The sequence below is a fragment of the Petaurus breviceps genome, unplaced genomic scaffold (genome assembly GCF_028583685.1).
Source record: "Petaurus breviceps papuanus isolate PSGF00001 unplaced genomic scaffold, PetGlider_PUasm1.0 37, whole genome shotgun sequence".
Classification (NCBI taxonomy): domain Eukaryota; kingdom Metazoa; phylum Chordata; class Mammalia; order Diprotodontia; family Petauridae; genus Petaurus; species Petaurus breviceps.
The window spans coordinates 77570086-77587452 of NW_027186296.1; the positions used below are offsets into that span (position 1 = coordinate 77570086).

The window sequence follows — 17367 nt, forward strand, 5'->3', positions numbered from 1 at the left end:
GATACATACTCACAACTTGACACCCCCACAGCCACCTTCACAGGCAATCCTAACACCCTTATCACAACAAACCACCACACAACCACAGCTCCATCATCGGCTACCTCCCTCCATAGACACTATTCCAGCCTCCCCACCATCCAAAAAGCCCCAGCTCCAGACACAATCCGGTCCCAGCCTCCAACGCAGCCGAAAGCAAGAGTCCTTCTTGGATACCCCTATCCCCACCCCCATTCATCATCCTGGTCCCCTCCCTCATCCCAGAGGTTGCGAAGGGGTGGCTGACCCTGAGCCGTCCCCAGCCGCCTTCTCATTCTCAAAGTCTGCCTGCCTGGCTGCTGCTCTTTCCGTCCCTCTGTCCCTGCGGGGGCGCGTCAGTCCAGTACAGCCGTGGCAGCGGCCAGTGCTGTGGTGCCCAGTAGTTCGAGATGACGGGTCCACCCCCACCCTCCCGGCTCCCGCCCGCCCTTACCGTCTTCTTCTTCTTGCGGCTCTGCAGGCGGCTGACCACCAGGTCGGTGTAGAGCACGGGCTTGAGGCTGCGCGAGCGCTGGGGCCAGCCATAGCAGAAGGTCTCGCCTCCGCGGTAATTGCGCCCGTAGCGCACCGAGCAGAGCGAGCGGGAGCGCAGCCGCCCCGCGCTGCTGTGAATGCTGTTGACACCGATCATGCTGCGCCCCGGCCAGCCCGGCCCCGGCCCCGGCCCTCAGCGACCCCAGGTCCCTCCTGTCGCTGCCGCCATCCCCGGGCCCTGCGCCCCCAGACCTCCTTCCACCCCCAAAGTACGAACGGCGCAGGGACCCAGGCTGGGGCCGGGGCCGCAGATGTTCACCACCCCCTCCCCCTCCCCGGCACGCCCCCAGCCCCTTCTGGCCCTGAAACGGACCCAAGGGAGCTGGAGAGACAGCGGGAGACCTGCAGAGGGTTGGGGGAGAGACTCAGAAAGGAATGGACCACGGGTGGTGGCGGCGGCGGTGGCGGCGGCGCTGGTGCTCTCAGCTCTGCAGCAAACGGAGAGGGAGGCGGCGGGGAGGGGGAGAGTAGAGGGAGGGGGGATGGAAGGAGGAGGGGGAGAAGGAGAAGGAAGGAGAGTCCCAGGAGGGAGTGGGGAACGCGAGAGGGGGGGGGGGGGGGGGGGGCTGAGAGAGGAGGACAAGGAAATATGGGGGGAGAGGAGAGGGCAGTGGGAGAAGAGGGGCTTGGGTGAGGAGGGTATGAGGGGAGGGACAAAGCTAAGAGGGTGAGAGGAGGGGAGGGGAGAGGGGAACTGGGCGGGGGCTCCTGGACCGGATGGGGCTGGGGGAGGAAGATGGAGAAAGCCTGGAGAGGGGGGAGTTTCTAGGGATCCTACTAGGAGATGGGAAGGGCAGCAAATATTAACCACAACCTTTATTCTAATTTTGATATCAGGCTTTCCCACCCTTCCTTATTCTAAGCTCCATAGCTGGAAATAGGATGGGGGGAAGGAGGGGAATGGATTTGATGACCAAAATAATCTCACCCAAGAGGTGGCCTAGTAAGAACCCGGGTGCACCCAACCCCAACCCAGACCATAAACAACACAAGACACGCCCAACTCACACCTCACAGGAGCTGGAAGACAGATCTGCTCAACTCGCAGACACACCCCCTGCTCACACAGTCTCACAATCATGCCCCTGTTGCAGGTGTGCGGTGTGTGTCAGTGTGGGAGAGGATCATGTAGGTCAGGCTACAAGTGTCTGGATGTAAGATGTACAATCGGAGCTTAAGGTATAAAGATACCTTCCCACCCCACCCCTACGGCTTAGAGATTATCAGCCTTCAGTTCCTGTTTAGCACCTCAAAGGAGAGTTCTGGGGATGGCGATGGAGATGGGGGGAAAGGGAAGGAGGGAGACAGAGGAAGGATGCTCTGCTCTCTCCTAAAAGCCCCTACTCAAGACAGTCTCTCTGTCTCTGTTTCTGTCTCTGTCTCTGTCTCTCTGTCTCTGTCTCTCTCTCTGTCTCTGTCTCTGTCTCTCTCTCTGTCTCTCTCTGTCTCTCTCTCTCTCTGTCTCTCTCTCTCTGTCTCTCTCTCTTTCTCTCTCTCTCTCTCTCCCTCTCTCTCTCTCTCTCTCTCTCTCTCTCTCTCTGTCTCTCTCTCTCTCCTCCTCCTCCTCCTCCTCCCGTTCTCCCCTGCCCAGGGCCCTGTTCTGGCCTAGGTTTGTATGCCTGTAAAACTGTGCCATAGTGGAAAAAACACTAGCCTGAAAGACAGGAGACCTAGTATAGGGTCCCTTGGCTCTTTCTCACATTTAACCCCCACCCTTCTGTTGCTATTTCCTCTTGTTCTGCTCAAAGTGGAATATGATCCAGATAACAAAACTCAGTGCTGGGGAGTCAGGAGATATGGGTTTTAGTCCTGGTTCTACCACTGTCTCACTTTATAGCCTTTGGACAGGTTATCTGCCTTTCTGTGGACCTCAGTTTCCTCACCTGCAAAATAAGGGGATTTCACTGGGTGATTTCTCAGCTCCCTTCTCCAGTTCTGACATCCTATGGTTCTACAGACAGGGTCACTCTAGGAGTCCAATGGTATGTGTATGTACTCCCTTCCCCACTTCCTCCCCCAGGGATACAATGATTGGATCCAGGGAATGGAAAACAAAAGGGGGAAGTGCATGTGACAGTATATATGAGAGCCTTGGGTGGGGTGCATCTCTGTAAGATGCTGCTTCCCTCCCCCTCCTCTTCACTAGTGACTCTCAGAGAGCTTTGCACAGACTGCATGGTTAGGACACAGCACAAACCTCGAACAGACTCTCAGACATAGGGCTTAGCATTTGCGTGACTAGCAGGGAGGGGGAGGAGCTCAGGGTCTGAGTCACTACAGCATAGACTCCGTGTAGAATCAGAAACAACCCTCCCCCACAGCCCCCCCCCACTCCTGTGTGTGTGTGTGTGTTGCGGGGAGAGGTTGTGGTTAGAATCTTCAGGCTAGTTTCAGGTATAAACCAGCTCCCCTCCCCAGATGTGATCCAGCCTCCTCCCACAAAATGTGGCCCCAGTTTCCTCTCCAGATGGTAGCCCAACTCTGCCCCTACCTTGAGCAACTCCCTCGGGAAGTCACCCCCCTGGTTGAGGCCCTCTAGGTTCCCAATGAAGTCCCCACATGTCATTCGCTTCCCAATGTTCTAAAAGAGAGATGGGGTACATAGAGAAGCCCATGAGCTTGTGGGTAAATCAGCCCAGTCCTCTTCCCTCTGCCCCTCCCTATGCCTGCAGTACCCTGGGTGCCCCCAAGCCTCTCCACTCACGTGGCCATGAAGATCCGTGTTCAACAGCATGAGAGCACAGGTTAGAGTGTGGGTTCCATCTGGGGAGGGGGGGAGCTAGTCAGTATAGGCCCCTCTCTGTCTCCTCCACTCCCCAGCCCCACTTAGGGCTTTCTATTCCCCCTGTGATGGTTCTCCTGTACCCCAGGGCTCTGTCTGCAAAGTGTATATAGAGGAGTAGAAATCGACTCAAGGAACAGACACTCGGCTAAATGGTTACAACAGCAAGATGGCTAAATGTGCAGATAAGCTCAACATTACAAAAGCATGAATGTCCCCACTGAAGTTCCATGTCACCCCAAAGATACATAAATACTTGTGTGCATATTTCCGCTTATGTGTCCATTTGCACCTAAGCATACCCAGATGCCTAAGTAACTGTACCCTTCTGAACAGTCTCTGAGACAGTGCCTGTGAGAAGAGGGCCCATTCCCCACCCCTTTCCCCCAAGCTCCCCAATCCCCTCACCCTCAGAAGACAGGGCCCCGGGGTTACACTGATGGTAGCGCTGGGAGAAATGAGCCAGGACTCTCTCCCGCTCCTGGGTTTCTCCCATCAGAGCCAGTTCCTTCAGAAACACCCTGGGGAGGCAAGGCAGAACTGGGAGTCAGCACCAGCATGGACTCTCAGTGCCACCCTCTGGTTTCCAGCCCATACCTGAGCCCCCTTGCTACCCTGAATGGCACAGGAAGACCCTGGCGGGGATGGGGGGGGGGAGGGAGACAGAGTAACACACTGCCCTGGCAGAAGTGGAGCTGAGACCCAGGCACTTAAACACTGTTCACAGTCTGGCTTCATCTGGCTTCTCGGGACTGGGTCCAGCTGGCACATGATGTATGTATTAGGATGGGGTATCCTCTCTTGGATCCAGCAGATGCTTTGAAGAGGGAAAGACCCACCTGAGTGCCTGATCCAGACTCATTCCAGTGAAGACAAAGAATTTGAGGTACTCTCCAGCCACCAGCTTACTGAAGTCATTGCTAGGGGGACAGGCAGGAGTGGAGGTTATGCTGGGGGCTGAGAGAAGGAGGTGGCCCTGGGGAATTTTGGAACCACTGGTGCTGCCCCACACCCAGACTCCCCAAGTACTCAAGCTCAGTCAGTGGAATTGGTGCTCGGTCAACCAAGAAGAGAAGAAGAGATTAGGTCTGGGAACAACCCTGGAGCCAAGACAGTCTGCAAGGCAGGGACCTTTTCAAGGGCTAGGGAAGGTAAGGGGATACCCTCCGGAGCCATGACATCCCCAGGGCCAGGACCATCCCCAGGGCCAGGAAATTCTCATGTCTCAGTCCTCCCTCCTCATCTCCATACTTCTTCCCCAAATGCCGGGCCACATCAGCCTTCTTAAAGCCATCCAGGTTGTAGAGACGCTTGGCTAGCCTCTGGGCAGCTTCCAGGTCAGCCTTCTGCCCATTGGACAGGGTATCAGTGCTACCCAGGGCCAGCTGCTCAGTGCTGTCCAACTCCGAGTCCGAATCCGACACCAGCTGGCTCAGAGGGGGGTCACTGCAGGGGAGTGGCAATGAGACTCAGAGTGGGCTGAGGAGGAAGGAGCCCTGAATCTCCTGGGGTCCTCCAAAAAAACTATCCTGGCCATCCCTCTGCCTCCATCCCAGAATAATGGGGGGAAGGAAAAGGCTATTTTCTTCATTGGTCTCCAGTGTCTCAACTCGTCCCTGGAAGTTCTTTCTCAAATCTACCCCACAGCTTTCTTGCTGTAGTGTAAACTCTTGTTCCATCTTCTAAATCTCAGGACTCTTGGAGCTGGGGTAGGCTGTTGGAGGCAGGCCAGTAGAGAAGAGAAAATGTGCTTTTCTAGGCCTTTGATTTTATCCACCCTTTCTCTTGTTCTAGGGTTAGAGGCTTTGGAAAAATGGTGTTCTCTTAGCCTTCCCTTCCTCCTCCTCCTCCTCCCCACTCCCATCCATCCCACCTCCCTGGGCCACCTGGCCCCAGAGACAGAAGCTGGAAACTCCTGGTTGCTAAGCGACTTTGTCTCCCAGGCCACCCCCTCCAGTTGCCATGGAAACCACACTTTAAGGGTAGCTGGGGGCGGGGCAGAAGTTTTTTCAGCAGTGGGCAACTCCCCCCCACCCTTCACCTCCCTGCCAAAAGAGGGTCCCACTAAGCACTTGGGGAAAGAGAGAAAGATATGTGAAGCCCCCATGCCACCAGAGATTTGTACATACACACACCCAATTCCTAGTGGAATATTCCTCCTAGGCAAACAGGTTAAGGATTAGACTAGCCAGGAAGAAAGACTTCTGGTCATGAGGGGTTAGAATGTGGCTATGAAAATGGAAGGGTTTGAGTGCTAGTTTCATCCTGGTCAGGGGATGATTTTCTAGGGAACAGGGCTTCCTGAAGAACACCCATACACACACACACACATCTATGGCTGTGTCTATTCCTCCAATCAGTCTCCATCCTCCCAGGAGACCCTAGCATAGTAAGGGCCTTTGATGATTCCATGAGCATGAGGACTAAGGAGGGGAGGGGAAAGTTAGGGGATAGAATAAGATGAAGGTGTTTTTGTTAATGCCCACTCCCAAAAGCAGAACTTTTTGTTCTAAGAAACCAAAACACTATACCCCAAAGTGAAAAGGGAAAAAATTGAATAACCCAAGTTTTTTACAAACCTCCCCATGCCCCTTTTCTGCCATCCCCACCCATCTTTCCTCCACTACCCCACTCAAAGATCCTTCCCTGCCCGGAGTGGTTTCCCAGGGGTATTTGAGGTTAAGGCAGGAATTGAGGGTCAATGTAGTCACTCACCTGCCCATGGGCAGAGGTCCTAAACCAAAGCTGTCTTCAGAGTGACAAGGGCTAGGTGGAGCCCTGTCCTGAGTTGAATTGGTCCCTCTTCTAGCCTCCTCCTCCTCTTCCTCACGTTCTGTCCAGGGCCCATCAGCAGCTGAGCTGGTCCCTGAATCAGGTTCCAATGGAGCTAATGGGGCTGGCAGCTGGGGATCCAGCTGGGGGACCAGATGATTGGGGGGCAGTTCAAAGGTGAAAAAGGGACTCTGGGTGGGGCCTGGTGAGGCTAGGGCCTCCAGGGAGGCCAGGCTGGTGTAGGATGTGCCTTTGGCCCTGTGTGACTCTAGGATAGCTTCAAAGATGCAGCTGAAGGAGTCTGGACCATCCGCAGATGGGCTGGAGCCTGGCAGGAAGGGCAGTGGGGACTTGAGGGGCCCACAGGGACTCATCATAGCCACTGGCCTAGGCAGTGAATGAATCCAGGGAGAATGAGAAGTCAGAGCTGGTCCGCTGGCTCCAGGGCTCTATCCCACCCCATCCACCCCTGCTTCCTTCCCAATCCAAAAAGCAACAAGAACTAGCTTCCCTCCCAATTTCCTTCTTAGGGTAGCCCAGGTCACACAGGCACAGGCCACATTATCCCTTAAAAAAACCCTTTTCTCCAAAACCAGGTCTCCCAGCCTAGTCTCACCCTGCCCTGTTCATGTTTATTCCCCTCCCCCTCTTCTCCCTTCCCTGCTAATCTCACTCTCCATGATCCTCTCCCCTCCCCTCTCCATTCTATTTTTGTCATCATCTTAGGAAAGGAGATGAGGTTTCAGAAGGACCCTGGGGCCAGAGAAAAGGGGTCCCTACCCCTCTCCATATGCTATCCTACCCTTCCCATGGTCTTTTCCTGGTTCCCTCAGCCCCCAGTCCTGCCTCCTCTGACCTTCTATAACAGGACAATCACCACAGCATTCTCCCTCAGTCCTGCCCCACCCCACCCCCCCAGACCCAGTCCTCTGCCCTTGGCCCCCCAGCCCTGGCCTGCTCACTGGGCCCCTTCTGAGGCCTCGAACACCTCGTCGTCCACCTCCTCCTCAGCTTCTTCCTCCTCGCTGGCACTGTCCAGGCTGGGGACTGGCCGAGGGGCAGGCTGGAGGGCCCTGGCCGTGCCCAGAGGCTCTGAGCTGGGTTGGCTCTCAATAGCCGAATCAGCCTCCTCTCGCTCAGCCAGAACCTCATCGATGTCTGTCTCCCGATAGCACCGAAGGGGCACTGCGTCCAGGTCGGTTTCTGAATATTTAGTCACCCGTCCTGTGGTCACCTCTGAGCTCTGCCCCAGTCCCTCCCTGGGGACTCTGGTTGATGCTTGCTCCCACTCCCGGTCCCGAGGGTGGGAACCTGCAGCACAGATCAAAGCAAGAGAGGTGTATTAGGGGAGGTCATTCTGGCTACCTTAGTGCCTCCATGAAGGGAAACTCCTCCCCTGGCCCCTTCATCCTCTTGTCTTGTCACCCCTCGGATTACTGAAGTCAACTCCACACTAGTATCATGGGCCAGAAGTTTAGTTTTTTTCCAATGTCTGAGTTCCATCTCTCTGCTGCAAGTTCAAATTAGTAGCCTCAGTCAGACAGTCCTGAGACCCAAGCAGAACCAGCCTTCCTTTCTCTGGGCTTTATGGTCTCCACACTCTTAACTTGTTCAGCCTTAGACTGAGTAGGCTGGGATAAAAGAAAGCAGGGTGTATTTCTTCCTGCCAGCTCCCTGCCTCCAGGCAGGACTATGGGACCTCCTTTATACCACTGCCTGTCCTCCAGGTGCTGAGTTCAACCCTAAGATGTTATACATGGGAAGAATGAGGGCCGAGGAAGTATCAGACTGCTCCCCATGATGGATGGATAAGAACAGTCCCTCCTCTATGTCCTAGAGGCAGTATGATACAGCAGAAACAACAGTGATTCAGAAGGCAGAGAGCCTGGGTTCCAGTGTCACTGCCTACCTGTGTGGCCTTGGGCAAGTCACTTAACTTCCCTCAGTTTCCTCAGCCATAAAATAAGCCTCTGGGCCACATGTCTCTGAGTGTTCATTCATTCTAAAACTATGATCCTGGCAAAAAAAAAAAAAAGTAGGGCCTAATAAATGCTTATTAACAGACTGACTATGACCTGGATTCACGGATACTGACTCTGCCATCTTTTAAAACTGGGACTATGGCGGAGTTATTTAAACTTCTCTGGGTCTCAGTTTCCTCAGCTATAAAAAGAAGTTGCATTGGATGACTTGTAAGATGCTTTCTACTTCTAAATCTATGATCAGACCTGAGTACCCTGTTTACAGCAGCTCTTTCCCCTGCTCCCCTTCTATGCCAGCCCAGTCTCCTTCATTACCTGAGCTGGGGGGGTCCAGAGAGCCAAAGAAGAATTCCCATTTGGCTCGGGCAATCCGCTGGGCATGAGCAGACACTTCCCGGGGAGAGGAGCAGCATTCCCCCTGAGACAAGGAAATGGGAGACAGACACACACAGAGCAAAAGGTGGTGACAGAGATAATCAAAAATAGAGACAAGACCCACAGAGAAATTCAGAAAGAAAAGGGAAAGATTCAGTGGGGACACAAGGACAATAAGATTGCTCATGAGGGTGAGCCCAAACTTCTGGCTCCAGTGCATCTCAGCACCTTTGGAGGGATCGGGTGTAGGGGTAGGAAAGAAGCGCAGGAGTCACATACCTGGTTCTGGCAGTTAATGCCTGAGGGCCCTCGGAGTAGAGTGGTCAGGTCCTCTGGAGGCCCACCCAGACCATTTGGGAGGGAGGAATAGAGGCTATCTCCACCTGTGGATGGCTGGGCTGGGGACCCAGGCAAGGGGCAGCATCGGGCAGTGAGGAGAATTGAATTCCCCCCAGAAGGGAGTGGGTCTGAGGTGGAAGCCTCCAGTCGGAGTTTCCGGCCCAAGCCAGAACTGGAACCAGAGCTAGGGGGTAGGGTGGGGACAAGTCGCTGGGCTGGGGATGAGGTGCCAGGAGAGGGAGACCCAAGGTCCAGGCTTCTACTGAGGCCCCCATTCACTGTCCTCACATTGGCCTTTTCCACGAAGCGGAAGATGACCACTGAGCTTTGTGGTGGCCCAGCAGGTGAGGGAGGGCTCTGGGGAGCAGGTGTACACCGAAGTGGTGTACAGGGTGCTGTCACCCGCCCTAGCTCCCTGCTCCCACCACCAGGCCCCACCACTCTTCGAACTAGGGAACCCATACTGCCATACATGCCCAGTTGGGCCCTCCCACCCCCTGGGGGGCTCTCAGGCATAGGGCCCCCTGGAAGCCATCTTCGAGGGCATCGAGGGGGTGAGATGGCGCAGTCTCCCTCAGAGCAGAAGCGCATGGTTCCCTGGGCCATGCTGGGGGGAGGCCAGGGATTGAACTGGTCAGGCAGGGGAGGCCAGGAGGGTGAGGCCAGCAGTGGGGTTGGGGGAAGGCATGCTCCTCAAACAGGCCTAGAGGAGGAGGGAGAAGACAAGGGTGAGTTGAAAGGAGGAACCTAAGAGAAGACAGTCAGTCCTTTCTGGTTGAGGCTCACTAAACACCCATTTGAATCTCTCCCTTCTACCCTCCCCCACAAGTAAGATGGGGACCCACCCATCCCAAACAGCCTTACAAGCATGGGAAAACCCCAAGGAATCCTGGATTCCAGTCTAGTCTTCTGCCCCATGCAAAGTCCCCCCCTAAACAATTTGTCGGAATGGGGAGGTAAGACAGGGGGAATAGAAGCTATTTCAGGAGGCATGTGGGCCTGAGCTCTAGGTGTCCCCATGGCAACCAGGAGCAACTCAATGGGGTAGGGGGGACTAGGAAGGTCTAGGAAGGGGAGATGGCTGTAATTCAGGGCCTGCATCCCTTGAACCGAGTCCCTTCTGGGTCCTGCTGAGGAGGATGCGTAGTAATGGGAGTGGGGGTGGGAAGGGAGGAGGTTACCCAAGGACAGGCAGAAGGAAAAGAACTTGGGTGGTGAGGGGAAGAGGGGTCTGAATAAAGAAGCACACACAGATTAGCACACAGGAGCACACACACCTCTGCCACCACTGCCCCCCACCTCCCCAACCCCTTGAATAGTTTTGGGTTGAGTGTACCTTAACACAGACAAGACTAGGCTGAGCACCTGATTCTGGTCCAGGCATCTAGATGGCCCAGAGAATGGGGCAAAGGTCAGGGTGGACCTTAAGTGTCCTGACTGGTGAGTGTGTGTGTGTTGCTGGGGTGGAGGCTAGTGTGCCCCTGCTTCCACTTTGTCCTATCCCCTCCCCCTCCTCCTTCCCCTTCTCATCTTTTACTCCCCGAAGGCAAGGCTGCTACCCACCCAGTCACATACCCCAAACATACACCACACCATGCACTCACCGCTGCTGCAGGCCAAGCAACCAGAGCAAACCAGAGCGGGATGAGGTTTCCTGCAACCGTGCTGCTCCAGCATCTCCCTCCACCCTGAGCTGGTCCCGCCTCCCTCCCCTCCTTCCTCCAGCTCAGCCTCGGGCTCAGCTAATCCCCCCCCCTCCACACCACACACACATACACACACACACACACACACACACACACACACACACACACCTTCCAAGACCCCAGGAGGAGGATATTGAACCCCACCCCCTCCATACACAGGGGATTCTGAGGGTCTGGGGTGGCTTCTGTTGTGCCTGTGATTGTGTTCTTAGGGAAGGAGAGAGATCAAGCTTCTCCAGCCCATGTGGACCTGACCACACATCACACAATTCTTTTACATGCTACACAGGCCCTATCTAACAGCGTGTGTATCCTGCCACATGTCACACATGTTCTCACGTGTCACTCATGTAGGCTTGCCCCAACGTGCTGTGTGTCATGCATGGTACATGGGGCAGTTGTTCATGCATTGCTATGTGCCACACATTTTCTAGTGCATGCCACATGTGCCAGATGTTAACAGATGTCCTGTTACATACAACGCAGAAGTTTTGCTATATGCTATGCAAGCCCCATCATACATCACACATGTGCCTTGTCACACAACATGCCACGTGTCTCATGCATGTCTGGTCACACATTAGATACATGCAACACCACACACCACCACACACCTCAGTGTCCTTGCCATAAACCACGCTTAGGACCACATGCTGCACACGTATACATTTACATATTGTGCACTGGGCCTATCTACACACCACATACATGTCCTACTTACACAGCACATGTGTGCACCCTGGATTTGCTCTCTGAGGCCACTTTTCCAATGAGCAGGAAGTGAATTCCCTCCAGGAATGGAGGGACAATTGAGGCTGGGATAACCCCCTCCCCAAACTGTAGAACTGAGACTGGAACCCAGACGTCCAGGATCACAAGGGAATACAGGACGACCCCCACACCTAAGCCCCTGAAGGCACAGAAAGAGGGGCAGAGACTAGACTGCGGGAGGAACTTCCCAGAGGCCCCAGACGGTATCTGGAGGGTGAGGGTGGAATGAGGAAACGGGGTCTTAAGCTCGGAGGCAGGGGACAGGATGGGGTGACCCCAGGGGGTGACCTTGGTTGGGCAGGGGCGGGGTCTATTTTAGGGGCGGGCGGCCCAGGGTTGCCATAGTAACGCGCCGGGGCAGGGAAGGGGGCTGCAGAGTACGGGGTAGTGGGTGGTAGAGGGGGCCAAGGGGGTGAGCTTAGGAAAAGGGTGCTACGGGGGCGCTCGGGGCTCACCGCGGGAAGGGGAGGGGGCTGCGCGGGTTCCGCGTGGTGCTGAAGGGGACAGCGCCCGGCGGGGGCCTCACTGCGCAGGCGCCTTGGCTGCCCCGAACAAAGGGGGGGCGGGGAGGAGGGGGATTGCGCGGGGGGCGGGGCCACATGAAGGACCGCATCCTTGTGCCAACCCCTTGCCTCCCTGCAGTCCCAGGTTTCTAGACTCCTTCCAGTCAGGTGTAACCTCTCACTCCTCTAACTTTCCTCTGCTCTTCTGCAGAAATCCAACCCAAAAACCCCCCAATTCAACAAGCATTTTATGAATCATCTATTAGATGCCAGGCACCGTGCAGAACCAAGCTGGGTTCTAGTTCCACCTGGCATGCTGTATGATCCTGGAAGTTACTTCCCTTTTATGGATAGTTTTTCGTCTGTAAAATGAAACTAAACTAGCGGGTTTTACTTCCAGATCCTTTCCAGTCTTGATATTCTATGGTTCTAGGCCAGACTCTACAGAGCAACATGAGACCCTGGCCAAGTCATCAACCTGATCTGGCTCAAAGCTTCCTCATTTGGACAATGGGGACAGCAACATCTGTCCAGTATCCTTCTTAGGACTGTTGTATGTGAGATCACATGTGAGAGTGTGTTTGCAATCCATACAGCTTTTGGGGCCCAATGTGTGCAAAGCCTCATTCCAAGCTAGACCTTGAAGAAGAGACACGTTTATTTTACCCTTCAAATGACGTTTAAGTGCCTACTATGTGGAAGACACTGTGCTAGGCACTCAGAATAAAAAGACAAAATGAAAAACAGTCATTCCCCTCAAGAAACTGACATTTAACTGGAGGGGTGGGAATATATTATTTAAAGTGATAAATACAGTATCATTTTGAGGAAGGTGAGAGCATCACCAAGAGTAAAGGCTTCTTATAGGAGCTTCACCCTGAGCTAATCCTTGAAGGAAGCTAAAGATTCTAAGAAGTAGAGGTATAGAGGAAGTATATTCCAGGCAAGTAGAGCAACCTATGCAAAAGCATGGAATGTTGAATTAAAAGAAGTGGGCTAGTTAGGCTGGAATGTAAGAGTGCCTAAAGGGGAATAATGTGAAATAACACAGGAAGAGATGGGGTCCTAGCCCTCAGGAAATTCATGAGAGAAGGGGGGGGGAAAGTCCTACGAAAGTCCAGGAAATGCTTAGTAATTGCCACAAACTACTAACACAATGATCATTATTTAGCACTTTTCAAAGTATTTTCTTTACAACATCCCTGTGAATCATATGGCACAAGTATCACCCCCCCACACACACACACACCCAATGAGGAACAGGGCTCAGAGAGGCTGTGACTAAACCAATGAAGCACATAGGTATGTGTCCCAGTTGGGTCTCAAACTTGGTCTATCTAATGACATGTATTTTTTTCTTTACATCACTGCATTTTAGTGGCACAATAATTTGATAACTTTTAAGGCCCTATATTCAAACATAAAGTCCAAAATATGCTGTTCCTTCCCCATTATCAATTTCTGCACTGCATTCCCTAGGCTATAGAAAGTTGGGAAGACTCTGCAATTCCTACATCAGCCCCAGTTGTCAGTTCTGTTTGAGTGAGGTCTTCAGAGAGATCCAAATATAAAGGGGGGATTAGTTAGGAACACTGCCCTGCAGACTTCATCCAGCTCCCAGCTGGATTTGCTGCAGTTTTTTCATCCTTACCACCCTCCCAATCTGGGACAGAATAGGACCGGGTTGCCCTTCAGTCCTTGGAGAAATCAGAATAGGCAGAAGATAAAATGAAGAGATTTTGGTTCTGCCCATTCCACAAGTTTCTAAGCATGGTCACCAGGCGTGTTCTCAATGGAGACAGTGGAAAGAGCTGCAGATGGATGCCTCCTGCCTCCTAACATTGTTAGCCAAAAGTAAAATAGTTTAGTAAAAAGCATCATGGTACAGAACTGGAACATCCCCTTGAAAAAGCAGTGTGACTCATAGAAGAGAGAGACCCAGGGCTGTGCATCAAGAGAACTGTCTTGGTTTTTTCCACAGATTCATTCAAAGTGGACACTTTTGTGAAATGTCCTCATCTCATGAGGGGTGTTGTAAGGACAAAAAGAGTCACTAAAATGTGATTCCCATATTTTAGAGAAGGCAGATGGATGCAATAACATTTGATCTGTCCTAATAGTGCCCTCTTGTGTGCCCAATATGTTCAGTTGCTACATCAATAGAGACACAGAGAAGAGAGGTAATGTGGAATAGCAGAAAGGTCCTAAATTTAAGAGTCATTAGATCCTAGTTCTCATCTCAGCTGTGATGCAAACTTGCTGCATGACTCTGAGAGTCACTTCAAACGAACAAAAAAACCCCATTTATTAAGTCCTTACTAGTTCCAGGCACTGTGTTAAAGGCTAAGACTACAAATACAAAAGCAGGGCAGTCCCTAACCTACAAGAGTTTATATTCTAATCAGGGGACACAACATTTGTAGAAGATTCTGGAACCCACTTATCTGCTTAGAAGCTATTTGACCAGTAAAGACCCTTACAACTCAGAAATTGTGTGGCAGAAATGTTGTGGAAAAGGAAGTCTTAGTCCTTTGCGTTGGGGAATGGGTACAGGGGAAGTGATAGTCCCACTGTTTCAATAAGAGCCACCTCCTCCCTTGCTGGCTATCTCACAGACAGGGACAGAGATTGGGGGGCTTACAGCCCGACTTGCCTATGTCAACTGATCCATACAACAGAATTTTGGCGTTGTAAGGGTCCTTATAGATCATTTTGTCCGCCCCACACCTATTCTACAGGCTGGTAAACTCAGGCTCTAAAAGGGTAAATAACTTGTCCAGGGTCAACCAGATAGAGCAGAACTAGACAAATGACGAGGAGACAGAGAGCCCACACGAATCATCTCCATCCTTAGTGTGTAAGACCTTGCTCCTCTCCCAATTACCCCTGCTAGGGCTTGGGGTGGGGACACCAGGGGCCGAGGCCCTGTTAGGGTTGTGCTCCTAGCCGCACAAAAAGTCCAGGGGCTAAGCAGGCTCCGGATCCAGGGACAGTTCCGCCTCGAATCTCTTTGGACCAACTAGCTTCGCGACATTCATTCTCGTACTTGCACCCGCCATCCCTTCCTAAAGCCATGGGACCCGGCCCTCTCCACTTCGGGTTCAGGGTTCAGCCGAGAGACTTTAAGTAGAGGACGCTCTGGGGAACGGCGATCGATTGAGCAGGTCTGACGGCTCTGCTAGGCGGCTCCTTAGGCGTCGTAGTCACTGGAGGAGAGCACTGCGCAGGCGCAACGAAGACTGGCACAGACATCGGGGCTACAGATGGAGCCGTCCGACCGGGAGCAAGAGCCGGGGGCCGTCAGGTACCGAGCACGGGAGCGGCCTAGGAAAGGGGAACACCCCCACCAGCACCATCAGGACCGGGTCAAGCTGAATACGGGATGAAGGGATGCTGAAAGGAAGGGTTCCCCAGGGAGACAGTCCTACAGCCCCGCACCATGGGAATGTGGAGGGGACCACCGAGGAACATTCATGGGGACAAGGACGGGGGAGGGGGGTAGCAATGGGGTCACGCGTGGGGTGAGGTTCGGGGTACCCTGCCCAAACCTGGGGGACTGCGTGGGGCGTGGGGTAGGAATGGCCAGGGCACGGACTCCTGTCCCCGCCCCAGGCTCCTGGACCTGCCGTGGGAGGACGTCCTGCTCCCGCACATCCTCAGCCGCGTCCCCCTGCGGCAGCTGCTTCACCTGCAGCGCGTCAGCAAAGCTTTCCAGTCGCTCGTACAACTGCACTTGGCGCGCCTGCGCAGCTTCGACTCGGCACAGGTGACTCCGCCCCTCCCCGAGGCCTCGGGGCGGGGCCTTGGGGCGGGGTCTGGGGGGGCGGGGCGTGCGGACAGAGGCGGGAACCTGCCCCAGGTCAGGCGAGGATCCTGGATCCTGGGAGTAGGACCTCCTCTAGTTAGACTCTGGATTGGGGTGCGGGGGTATGGGGAGAGGAGGTGGGCGGGCTAGCGGTGGGAGCCGGTTGTCCAGCCAGGACCCAGGTGTGAGCCCTGTGGGCACCTCCCCAGGTGGGCCCCCAGGTTCCTAGGGCAGCCCTGAGCCGGCTGCTGCGTGACTCGGAGGGGCTCCAGGAGCTGTGCCTGGAGTCGTGCCGTGACTGGCTGTCCGATGAGGACCTGGAGCCGGTGCTGAGCCGGAACCCCGGGCTGCGGCGCGTGGGGCTGGCGGGCTGCGGGCGGCTCAGCCGCCGGGCCCTGGTGACGCTGTCCTTGAGCTGCGCGCAGCTGCGCTGCCTCTCGCTTGCCCACTGCGACTGGGTGGATGGGCTGGCCCTGCGGGGCCTTGCCGACCGCTGCCCCTGCCTAGAGGCACTGGACCTCACAGCGTGCCGACAGCTGCGGGACACGGCCGTGACCTACCTGGCGCAGCACCGCGGGGCCCAGCTCCGATCCCTCTCCCTGGCTGTCAACGCGAATGTGGGGGATGCCACTGTGCAAGAGCTAGCCCGATGCTGCCCGCAGCTCGAACACCTGGACCTCACCGGCTGTCTCCGAGTGCGGAGTGATGCCATCAGGTGCTGGGCCCAGGGGCTGGGGCTTCAGGTGGGCGCCATAGGGAGCTCAATGAAAAGAAGGCCTTACTAACAATTAGACCTGTCCACAAATGATACAAGCCACCCCCCTGGGAGCGATCTTGTCAGTGGATGTTGTAGTAAGTGGAGGCTGGGTGGCCACCCTAGCAGGCATTCTAGAGGGGATTCCTCCCTGGCAAGGAGATCCGTGCTGTACAATCTCTGAGCTTCTCTAAATCTGAGTTTCTATGATTCTGAGTCAGTTCTTTGCACATACAGATAAGAAAAGGCTCAGAGGTATGTGGCTTGACCATGCTCATACAGTTACTTGTTAAATGACCAAAGTCTTCCTCTTCTAGTTCAAGAGCAGTTCCAGTATCTTTTGGGGGCTCCCTAGTCTGTTTGTCCACTGACCTGCTCTGTAACCTTAGGGGAATCACTGTCCTTCTCTGGGCCTGTTAAACGAGGGGGCTGGGCTTGATGACCACTAAGTCCCCCTCCTGCCTGTCTGGAGAGGGCACCTCTCCTGGCCCTCACAGACCCTCTTTACCTGCCCCCCCCCAGGACCTTGGCAGAGTATTGTCCACGGCTGCGCTCACTTCGGGTACGTCACTGTCACGATGTAGCTGAGTCCAGCCTGAGTGCCCTGAGGAAACGTGGTGTGGACATTGATGTGGAACCACCCCTGCAGCGGGCCCTTGTCCTGTTACAGGATGTTGTGGGCTTTGCTCCCTTTGTCAATCTGCAAATCTGACCAATCAGTGACTGGTGGAGGATTGGGGGTTTGGTGAACACAGCTGGACTGTGGATCTGGGAACACCCTGCACTGGGGGGGCTCCACCTTTGTCTCCTTACCCCCAACTTGAATGGAGCCTGGATAATGTCACCAGCTTGGGGAAAAAGGGGAAGAGGGAAAGAGAAACAAGTGATGGAGTGAGACTTGGGGGGGAGGGTAGGCAGCTTTCTCTGGGGAAAGATAGAAATAAAAGACTCTACTTGAATGTGGGGCAGTTCTGCTGCTGTTGGGGAGAGGACATAGAGGAACAG

General features: G+C 54.4%; 2 protein-coding genes and 1 long non-coding RNA gene across 5 annotated transcripts in view; 1 reads left to right on the top strand and 2 right to left on the bottom strand.

The window, feature by feature from the left end:
* PSD (pleckstrin and Sec7 domain containing) overlaps positions 1 to 11813 on the bottom strand; it is a 19978-nt gene extending 8165 nt beyond the window's left edge. The window contains exons 1-11 of one of the 2 annotated variants that reach the window (XM_069098825.1): positions 10428 to 10504; positions 10160 to 10207; positions 8764 to 9526; positions 8425 to 8527; positions 7090 to 7438; positions 6071 to 6514; positions 4607 to 4801; positions 4195 to 4275; positions 3764 to 3876; positions 3278 to 3336; positions 3065 to 3154 (exon numbers count right to left, since the gene is read on the bottom strand). In XM_069098825.1, the coding sequence (XP_068954926.1) occupies positions 3065 to 3154; positions 3278 to 3336; positions 3764 to 3876; positions 4195 to 4275; positions 4607 to 4801; positions 6071 to 6514; positions 7090 to 7438; positions 8425 to 8527; positions 8764 to 9429 (2100 nt within the window). In that variant the 5' untranslated portion in view covers positions 9430 to 9526; positions 10160 to 10207; positions 10428 to 10504. Of the gene's footprint in view, positions 1 to 3064; positions 3155 to 3277; positions 3337 to 3763; positions 3877 to 4194; positions 4276 to 4606; positions 4802 to 6070; positions 6515 to 7089; positions 7439 to 8424; positions 8528 to 8763; positions 9527 to 10159; positions 10208 to 10427; positions 10505 to 11250 lie in introns of those variants that run through there. The other variant, XM_069098826.1, reaches the window with a different exon arrangement.
* Positions 11814 to 14083: 2270 nt separating this feature from the next.
* LOC138169411 (uncharacterized) lies at positions 14084 to 15491 on the bottom strand. The gene is made up of 2 exons (XR_011170346.1): positions 15352 to 15491; positions 14084 to 15127 (listed from the first exon to the last, which is right to left on the bottom strand). It is a non-coding gene; the product is annotated as an uncharacterized lncRNA (long non-coding RNA).
* FBXL15 (F-box and leucine rich repeat protein 15) lies at positions 14982 to 17321 on the top strand. Of its 2 annotated transcripts, none has more exons than XM_069098833.1 (4): positions 14982 to 15107; positions 15416 to 15569; positions 15818 to 16351; positions 16885 to 17321. In XM_069098833.1, the coding sequence occupies exons 1-4, from the start codon at positions 15067 to 15069 to the stop codon at positions 16948 to 16950; spliced, it is 795 nt and encodes a 264-aa protein (XP_068954934.1). In that variant the 5' UTR covers positions 14982 to 15066; the 3' UTR covers positions 16951 to 17321. The 2 variants fall into 2 exon arrangements, with proteins under 2 accessions (XP_068954934.1, XP_068954933.1); XM_069098832.1 differs by having other exon boundaries at positions 15818 to 16323.
* The last annotated feature ends 46 nt before the right edge of the window (positions 17322 to 17367 follow it).